Below are 11,014 nucleotides of genomic sequence, written 5' to 3' on the forward strand. Positions count from 1 at the left end.
AAACCTGGGATTGCTCGTATGCACCAAACTTGATACACCAACCTAGAGAATGTAGGCATCCCAGTTCTCCTCATGCACAAAGTGCACACCAAACCAAGTGCTGTGAAAGTGATGTTCATTTTGGAATATGACTATGGTGGGGTAATATTGCATCACACTGTACCACCAAGGGTGACAGTATGTTCCTGCAACACAACCTTCATCTAGTGCTCAGGCAAAAGCAGTAACATTTCATCATACAGCATGCCATCATTCTACATGAAAGTGCACAGGCCACACCACTGCTACTGTTCAGGACCCCTGGTGGCAGTGGGAGAGTCTGGAACATCCACCATACTCACCCAACATAAGTACCTGGGATTATGATCGTTTTGCCACAGTGAAAGAATCACTGTGAGGGATCCAGTACAACACAAGAGATGACATTATCTATGCCATAGGGCTGTCAATAAGTGGCATCAACAGAAATAGATGCATAGATGGTATAAGACGATTAGATTAGATTAATACTTGTTCCATAAATCATGAATACGACACCTCGTAATGATGTGGAATGTGTCAGGTTAATAAAAGATGTATGTAGAAGATATTACATTACACAAAATATTGCATGACACTAATGTTTAAGCTTTTTTCCCTTTAATTTACCGGGCATGAGTCGTGCTTCAGTAGCTCAGATGGTAGAGCACTTGCCCAGAAAAGGCAAAGGTCCCGAGTTCGAGTCTCGGTCGGGCACACAGTATTAATCTGCCAAGAAGTTTCATATCAGCGCACACTCTGCTGCAGAGTGAAAATCTCATTCTGGAAACATCCCTCAGGCTGTGGCTAAGCCATGTCTCCGCAATATCCTTTATTTCAGGAGTGCTAGTTCTGCAGGGTTCGCAGGAGAGCTTCTGTAAAGTTTGGAAGGTAGGAGACCAGATACTGGCAGAAGTAAAGCTGTGAGTACCGGGCGTGAGTCGTGCTTCTGTAGTTCAGATGGTAGAGCACTTGCCTGCAAAAGGCAAAGGTCCGGAGTTCGAGTCTCGGTTGGGCACACAGTTTTAATCTGCCAGGAAGTTTCATATAAGTGCACACTCCACTGCAGAGTGAAAATCTCATTCTGGAAGCATTTAGCTTATCTAAAAGAATTCCATGAATTACACAATCGAAGGCCTTTGAGAGATCACGAAAAATACCAATGGGTGATGTCCGGTTATTCAGAGCATTTAATATTTGATCAGTGAAAGCGCATATAGCATTTTCTGTTGAAAAGCCTTTCTGAAAACCAAACTGACATTTTGTTTGTTAGTACTTTATTTTTAGAAATATGGGAGGCTACTCTTGAATACATTACTTTCTCAAAAAAAGTTTTGATAGAGCTGTCAGAAGAGAGATTGGATGGTAGTTGTTGACATCCGATGTATCCCCCTTTTTATGCAATGGTTTTACAATGGAATATTTCAGTCTATTGGGGAAAACACCCTGCTCCAAAGAGCTATTATATACGTGTCTGAGAATCCTACTTATCTGTGGGGAACAAGCTTTAAGTACCTTGCTGGAAATGCCATCAATTCCGTAAGAGCTTTTACTTTTCAGTGAGTTTATTATTTTACTGATTTCTGAGGGATAGGTTGGAGGAATTACAGTTGTTTCAAACTGCACAGGTATGGCCTCTTCTATTAGTAGTCTTGCCTCTTCTAGTGAAGACATAGATCCTGTTTTATCCACAACATTTAAAAAATGATTATTGAAAATATTTTCAATTTATGATTGTTTGTTTAGTACACTTGTCATTCAGTTTTATGCCACTAAAGTCTTCCTTTGCTCTTGGTTGCCCTGTTTCCCTTTCAATAATATTCCAAATTGATTTAATTTTATTATCAGAGTTACTGATCTCAGACATGATACACATGCTTCTGGACTTTTTAATAACTTTTCTTAGTAACGCACAATAGTTTTTATAATATTGAACAATTTCGGGGTCAGTACTCCCTCTTGCTGTTAGATACAGTTCTCTTTTATGGTTGCAAGATATTCTTATGTGTTTTCTTGGAATTATGTTTAACTATTTTCTTGGGAAAACTATATTCAAATACCCTTAAAAATGTATCCTGAAATAAGTTATATTTCAAGTTTGAATCGGGTTCCTTATACATTTCATCCCAGTCTAGCTGCTGTAGGCTTTCCCTAAGGTTTGCAATATTTATATTGTTAACTGAACACACTGCTTTGAAAATCTGATTTGATATACTGCATGGAGCTAAGTCATGTACAGTAACTAGCTGTGCACCATGATCTGAAAGACCATTTTCAACAGGATAAGCATTTATGTCCTTAAACTTATCTTCTGGAAATTTGGCAAAAGGTCATAAATAAGGGGGGTTGTGGTATTGATGGTGTGTAACTATAAGTACCTTCGTCAATAAAGGAATTCCAGAGAAAAATAATAGTTCTCATTCCTTTTTATTCACCCATTGTATAAACGAGTCTTTAGTACCCTGTTGCAATATACTGCCATTATTCCATGCATCCTGTATCATTTGTTTCACTACTTTTTGCTAGCCTTTTGGTGTCACTGTTTCAGTTGACTCCTTCAAAACTTGTTACGTTTCTGTCAACACAACTATTTTATACTTTGTAGAAGTATGTTGTTTGACCTGATGCCAGATCAGTTCTATTGCACTGAAATGGCAACTGTAGGAAGCCAGTCTTCGGACTTCGTCAGTATTTCCTTTTTTATTTCATCCTGGAGATAAAAAACTGCATATTTCAGCTTGTTTTATGATGCAAGTTCTAATCATCGTGCTCTTTTCAAATTACCATCAATCAGTACATTGCATTTCTGTGGCCAGTCAACAATGTCTTTTTTTCCCTCGTTTCCTAGTTTTGTCCTGACAAATGCTAGAGTGTTATCCGTAATATACATTGAGTTTTTTGTTAAATTTTGAAATGCCGGGTCTTCAAAAACATGCTGTGGTTCATCTCTTTTTGGTAGTCAGAGGTTGCCTTGGAACTGATTGTAGCAGACACTTAGGAACAAAACTTTATGAAGTTCCAGCATGCACTAAAATTATTCAGTTCCTTCTGTCAATTAAAGCTCTAATACTACTACTGATGGTATCATCTGTCCAGTCTTTTTTGAAGCTGTGTCCTTATTCATGCATGTTTCATCAGGCTAAACAGTACTGTCAAAATTTTTCTATTAAAATTACTCTATTAAAATTATTCTATTATTAACCTGTGTTCACAAATTGATTTGTAGTGACATCCTAACTTTTTCAAAATTCCTAGTAAAGACAATCTGATGTCTTGAAACACATCCAGTTCTACAAAGGTGGCACATAACTTTTAAGTGTCAGATGTAGCTTTTAAGTGTCAGATGCTCTTTCCTTGAATGATATGCACATATTTCATGACAAATCACATACTGCTCAAAATAGTCAAGATTTGTAACTCTGCTCCTAGATACTTCTTCTGTCCAGGCATTGCCTGTTTAGATGACTTGTCTAATTCTTCCTCCATGAATTTTGGCTTGCTAATTCATATTAGTGATTGTTCACTGATTTGTAGAGCAACTGTAGTAGTTTGGTCAGTCACTTTATCCAAAGGAATGAGAGGCACTCGTGCATAACTATAACCCCCCCCCCCCCCTCTCTCTCTCTCTCTCTCTCTCTCTCTCTCTCTCTCTCTCTCTCTCTCTCTCACACACACACACACACACACACACACACACACACACACACACACACACACACACTCAAACTATTCCCTCAAGAAATACAGGAATTCACATGATTGATTATGTATAACCCTGCTGTGTTTAGCAGATTTTGAAACTGCCATATGAGTGTGCAGACTCAGTCTTTCTCCTCTTCCATCAGCTTTCATCAGACATCACAAGGCAAGTAAGGCTAGAAGTTATCCAGATCTCTTACTACAACAACTTACTGAAGACCATATAGTACAGTGTGTTATGCAGCCCAGTGGAAGTTTCAATGCAGGAGAAGTTGATGGTCTCTCTCCCTCTATTCGTTTAGTCGGTTCCGACTCTTCGTGACCCCATGAACCAACTCATGACACTTTTTCCTGTCTTGGACTTTCTCCCGTAGGCCTTCCAGGTTGGAACACATTGCTTCTGTGATGCCATTGATCCATCTCATTCTCTGACGTCCTCTTCTTCTACTTCCTTCAATCTTCCCCAGCAAGAGTGTTCTCAATTCTTCTTCACTTTCTGCCAACAGGATTGTATCATCCGCATACCTGAGGTTCTTTACATTTATTCCAGCTATTTTAATTCCTGTTTCTCCTTCATCTAGTCTCGCATTCCTTGTAATATGTTCTGCATACAGATTGAATAAGTACGGTGACAGTATGTAGCCTTGCCGGACCCCTTTCTGAATCTTTATCCATTTCATTGTTCCATTCATAGTTCTCACCGTGGCTTCTTGGTCAAGGTATAAACTCCGTATTGGATAAATGAGGTGATCTGGTACACCCATGTTTTTCAGTATGTTCCATAATTTGTTGTGATCGACGCAGTCAAAGGCTTTGGTGTAGTCAATAAAGCAGAGGTACACATCTCTCTGGAATTCTCTTACTTTTTCCATAATCCACCAAAAGTTAGCAATTTGATCTCTAGTTCCTCTTCCTTTCCTAAATCCATCTTGTTCTTCTGGTAGCTCTCGATCTAGATATTGGTGAAGTCTATTTTGTAAGATTTTTAACATGACTTTGCCAGCATGTGAGATAAGTGCGATTGTTCGGTAATCTGAGCATTCTTTAGAACTTCTCTTCTTTGGAATGGGGATGGATACTGATCTTTTCCAGTCTTCTGGCCACTGCTGCGTGATCCATATTTTTGGACATATTGAGTGCAGCACTTTCACTGCATCCTTTCCAGTGACTTTAAACAATTCTGCTGGTATTTCATCATGTCCACTAGTTTCGTTATCAGCCATATTTTCAAGCGCCCACTGGATTTCGCTCTCCAAAATATCTGGCTCTAGTTCTAAATTAACGTTAACATCAGCAGTAGGAGCCCTGTCATTATGCAGTTCTTTCTTGTATAAGTCTTCTACATATTCTGCCCATCTTTCCTTAACATCCTCTGCTTCACTCAGATCTTTCCCGTTTCTATCTTCTATCATTCCAATTTTTGCCTGGAATTTTCCTTTAATTTCTCTAATTTTCTTATAAAGATCTCTTGTCTTCCATTACTATCCTCAACTATGTTGCACTGTTCATTAAAGAATATATTTTTATCTCTTCTAGCAAATTTCTGAAAATCTTTATTTAATTCAAACATAGCTGATCTATCTCCCTTGATGTTTGCTTTCCTTCGTTCTTCTGCAACTTGCAGTGCCTCAACTGATAGCCATCTAGCCTTTTTGCTGTTCCTTTTCTTGGGAATGTATTTCTCTGCAGCCTCCTTGACAGTATTAGCTACTTCTGTCCACATCTCTTCTGAGCTTTTGTCCTCCAGCCCTAATACATTAAATCTGTTTTGCACCTCTACAGTGTAGTCAGAGGGTATAGAGTTAAGTTCGTATCTGCAAGTTGGGATACTTCTTGCTACATTCTGAAGTTTCAGCAGAAATTTTGCAATCAGGAACTCATGATCTGATCTGCAGTCAGCACCAGGTCTTGTTGTAGCTGAGTGAACTGCGCTCTTCCACCTCTGATTACAAAGTATGTAATCAATTTGGTTCCGGTATTGGCCATCTGGCGAAGTCCAGGTATATAGGCATCGTTTTGGTAGTTGAAACAGTGTATTAGTAATTATTAATGAATTTTCTTGGCAGAATTCTAGGAGTCTCTGTCCTGCTTCATTTGTTGTACCAAGACCATATTTCCCTGTTATACCTTTTACAGCTTGATTTCCCACTTTTGCATTCCAATCTCCAAGTATGAAGACGATATCCTTTTTCGGTGTTGACAGTAGTAGTTCTTGTAAATCTCTATAGAACTGGTCAATAATTTCCTTTTCAGCATCGGTTGTTGGCGCATCAACTTGAATTACTGTGATGTTGAGGGGCTGACCTTGAAGTCTGATGGACATCATTCTATCATTTTTATATTTGCATCCCATTACAGCTTTTCTCACTTTATCACTAACTATGAAGGCTACTCCATTACTTCTGTTGTTATCGTGCCCAGAACAATACACCATATGGGCATCCGAAGCAAATTCTTCCATGCCAGTCCACCTCATTTCACTTATTCCCAATATGTTGATGTTAATTTTCTCCATTTCTCTTTTCACTATGTCTAGTTTTCCTTGATACATGGATCTTACATTCCACATTCCTATGCAGTGCTTCTCTTCGCACCGTCTTACTCTTTGTGAAGCTCTTCTCAACCTGGTTCCCCCTGGAGATCCGATCGGGGAACTTGAAACTCTGGAACATTTTGAGCTGAGCGAAGCCACGGGGTTTTCTTGGGATAGTTCAGTGGTGGTTTCCTGTTGCCTTCCCCTGTCCTCCAACTCCTATCTGCTCACCGACTCAGTCCCACTGGTGTTGGTTACTCAATCTTCCGCTGAGTTGCTTGGCTTAACAGGGGCACCACCTGTAGGTAGGAAGTTGGAGAATTGAGGTAACAGAGGCTGTGAGAACTCTCTTGCTGAGTTCTTGTAATTGCGTATCAACCCCATTTTATGCCAGAGTCTCATGATGTCTGCAGAGACTCTCCCAGGTCATTTCCTGGGCCCAAGTAGATGGCACCAGGCTCCAACTGGTGTCTTGGTGGCAGGAACAATCCAGCCCACTACCTGTCAAGTGGCAACTAGTTTAAATCAGACTGTATGGTGCCTGAACCTGTTTGTCAATTTGCTGAACATTCCATCTTTTTTTGTCACTGTAAGCTAAAAAAAATTAATGCTGTTGTCTTTTTTGAGCTCAACTGCAAATTTCTTTTTTGAGCTCAAGTGCAAATTTAATTGTTTTGGTGCTTTGGAATCATCGTTTAAACTTTTAACTTTCCTTCTAACTTTGCTGTTTCTTTGAATGACTGAAGTGTTCACTCAAGTGTTTTACAGCAACTGGACAAATGTAAAAGATGATATTCATTCGAGCCATGTGCCTAAACAAATCTGGATACTGTATCCTATATGCATATTTAATCAAATAAAACAGTTTTTTTTTACTTGTAGCCAGTTTATAGTGCCTCATCAGTTCTCTCAGTCAACATCAGTCTTACCACTTAGCGACGTAAGTCAGTGTCTTTCAATTATTTCACAGTATGAATCTTTCAGCTTTTGCAGTTACTTGAGCTGAAAGTATTTAAGAGTTTTATTATGTTCAACTTTTATATACAGTCACTTAAGAAATTAGTTTGACATGTGCTATTAAGGACTACAATCATATAACAGTCTGATTTCTTCAAACTTCACAGAACTCAAGATTTTACTCACTTTTTCTGCACAAAATTACTTACCATGAATTTTCAGTCATCAACATGACTCAAATACCCCTGCTTTTCATTACACTTAAATATTAGATTTTTATTCTCTCATCTGGACTTCAACGTGTCACACTTGACCACTTTTTACTTATCATTATACTTCAATAATAATTTTTTAACCTCACATATGGACTGCAACCTAACTGTCAACATTGACCACTAGCCACCAATAGACACTCTCTCATGTCTTGGAGTGGGTGCAGTCTAGATGAGATTTCCTGAACATTGGTGGGTAACTGTAACTTCTATAATCTTTTGGAACAGACACCAGAAATGAGCTGCCAGTATCAATCTGTAGTAAGGGCATTGCTAATTGTGCCCTTACAAGCTATACTGTACTCACTGATTGAATTACTCACAGTTTTAAGAAAATAAAAGTTAATCTAGGCTTTTCTCACTCAGAAACCTTGGGTGCAAAACTATGCCATAAAATTGGCAAGAAATGTAACAGATTTATGCAATATGTGTTTACAAATTAATTCTTAAGACTGTGTTAAATTTTATGTTTGATGAACAGGCTGGAGCTTTGCCTTCTGATTCAGAGAGCACACCTACAAACAGAGAAGAACAGTCATAGATAAATTTCTGTACACTGATAAATGCAAAGCAGGCATATTTTTCTGTAAGGCACTGAAAGGCTACATTTTGAAAATACTGGAAGAAATGAAAGTCTTTGTTTGTGGTTAGACAGAGCTGCAGTTTGTAACAAAAATTTTGGCAGGGGGGGACTGGAACTATTGCAAAAGTTATTGCTGAAAAATTATTTGATTTAACAGAGAATTCGAAAAGTTTGTTGTTACACTTGTGTAACAATGACATCAAGACCGTTTGATCATGGAGGTATCTCTTATTGATCACTCTGGCCTCCACAATTCAAAGATGAGTTTGAGACAAATACATACATTTACTGCTAGAAAAGTTTCCAGACGTTACACTTTGGTAATTAGTTATGCAGTGACATATAAAATTTAGTTCATTGCTTATACATATCTTAGTTTTGTGTAACTCGGAGTAAGCTGCTTCCTGCCACTGACGTGGTCATCCCAGTCGATTTCATCTACAATCTGGATCCAGTTACGCGAATTCCATGAAATAATCCAGGTACCAAGTCATTTTATAGTAGTTTATTAGTGACAAGCTGCACAACTTCTTCTTGGTGGGAAGCCCATTCCACAAACAGGCTACATAGCCACAAATTCATAGTACAACAATTAGATAGATTATTACACTGATGTGTGACACTGTGGTCATGTCTGTCAACTGTCTCCAACAGAGCTTTTCCTAGCCTTGTGCTCCCCCTATTTATTCTTAACAATGAAGTTACCAAAACTACAGTACAAATTTATAAAATTAACAATTAAAAGTTCAAAGTAATTATAAATAATTATACACAAAGCCTTTTGTATTTTATGCCCAATCTGGTGTATACAATATAAAAGATTTTTACATAAGATAAACATCACACTATACAAAATAATGAAAAACAACAGTGCTAACCTAATTTTTCTTAATTATAGCTTCATTAGTGAATGCAAAATAATGCTAGCATATACTGGACAAACATGACATACAAGTAAATAAATGAAATAATAAATTTTATAAAGTTTTATGTATTACATGAAATCACTTATTAGATACAATTGGAATTACGAAACTTTCAATGAATTGCCTCTTTGGAGAGTATTTCATTAGGGCATAAAAAGGAATGTAAAACAACAGATTGTTTTATTTCAAGTTATTGCTTAACTAACAAAATCATTTAAGATTATATAATATTTTGACATCTTCATGACCTATTAGTGCAGCAATATGTTGAATGTGGTGGATCATACTAAAGTTGGTGCCTACTTGTGCTCCAGAAAGTGTATGTCTGCTTGCAAACCACAGTTAAAATGGACACAACTCCGGTGTAATAACCCATCTACTCATGACAGCCATAAGATGGCAACAATACCCATGTCCACCATTCCATTTTAATTTTGTTAGTGTAATAATAAAGGCATATCTTCTTTATAAATCTTATTTTATACGAAAGAAAGAAATGTTGCCACATATCTCTGACATACTTTTACCATGAAGAGGGAAAAAAGTGAAGCTCTGTCTTAGGCAGGGTGGCCCACTTAACCATTTCAGCGCAAATATCTCTGGAACAACAATGCATAAAGGAAAATGACTTTCACAGCTATGTATGTAGGGCAGAGACTAATGAAAGTAAATACTATGAGACATTCTAAAATGTTAGCAACTATTATTTTCAATAAAAAATTACGTTCTTTTAATGCATACTCCATATTATTTCTTATGCAGTCAATAACATGAAAAATCACAATGACATTGGTTACATTGCATTATGTCAATTACATCCCAAGAAATTGCAGAGCAAAGTTTATGCTTAAAATAAAAGAAAAAATGTGCCGCTTTTGTACATCCTGAGGCACAAGTGTGAATCAGCCAGGGTAAACATATTTAATGGCTGACCACGGATGTAACATATTAGTAAATAGAAGTTGTATATAGGTGTGTGGCTGGACATCTGTACTGTTTCCAGGCCACATAATAACAGTGTAAAATAACAATGTAAATAATAATAAGTACAGCATTTGTAACCTCATAGTACGCCAGTCATATCGTGATTATGAGCAATGTGAGGTTTGCAATTGCATCTAGGAATGCACAATAGCAGCGTACTTCATTTATTACATGCATCAGCTTTGCCTTATAATTTCTTGGAATGCAATTGACATTTTGTGATATAACAACGCCATTGTTTCTTGTTTGTTTTTCATGTTATTGATTGCGTAAGAAATAATCAGGGTACCCATTTAAAAGAAAACATAAGTTTAAATTGGAAATAATATTTACTTGTGTATTAGTAGACCTCATAGTATTTACTTCCATGAGCCCTTGCCCTGCATTCATATCTATTGTTGTTCCAGAGATATTTGCATTGAAACGTTTAAGTGAACCAAGCTGTATAATATTATACCATATGTTAAACTGGTTCTAGTGTCACATTTAGTCTATCTTCATTCAAATTTTTTTTAAATAAATTTCTTGACGTAAATATTAGAATGTTATGTTTGATCTTCAATGTACAAAATTTATTTCACTAATGACATTTAATGATCGCAGCTGTTTTATTTAAGGTAGGCTGTCTCACTTAACAACACTAGTCTATTGCACAGTCATACATGTAAATTTGATGAGAGATAATGTATCATCGATGTCCTGTTACTGTGATTCTGATGGTAGTTTATGCTGAAGTGATTTAAGATGTGAAATTGGAAAAAAAAAGAGATAAAGAAGTGATTTAGATGGAGTATTGCACCAGCTGTTCACCAGTCTTGCTGCATACTGACAGCCATTCAGTCTCCTTTCAACCGTTACTAAATCAGTCCTGTTGTCATATTATTATCTTAGACTTCAGCAGCTGAAGAGTTATATATCTCAGGAGTAACTACTTCTCATGAGCTTTCACCAAGCCATCTATGGACATGTCGTAATTGATCTTTCCACAACAGACAAAAGTTAGCTCAACATAGAACATCATACAATGTCACTCAATGTCCCA

The 11,014-nt window shown here is 37.2% G+C and overlaps 1 protein-coding gene across 1 annotated transcript; it reads right to left on the reverse strand.

The window, feature by feature from the left end:
- Positions 1-203: 203 nt before the first annotated feature.
- LOC126281207 (craniofacial development protein 2-like) lies at positions 204-6,316 on the reverse strand (the record flags this gene model as incomplete). The annotated part of the gene is made up of 2 exons (XM_049979989.1): positions 204-254; positions 5,429-6,316. Coding segments are annotated over 2 exons (939 nt in total), but the record flags the coding sequence as incomplete, so codon positions are not given.
- Positions 6,317-11,014: the final 4,698 nt, after the last annotated feature.

This window comes from Schistocerca gregaria, chromosome 1, assembly GCF_023897955.1.
Source record: "Schistocerca gregaria isolate iqSchGreg1 chromosome 1, iqSchGreg1.2, whole genome shotgun sequence".
Lineage (NCBI taxonomy): Eukaryota > Metazoa > Arthropoda > Insecta > Orthoptera > Acrididae > Schistocerca > Schistocerca gregaria.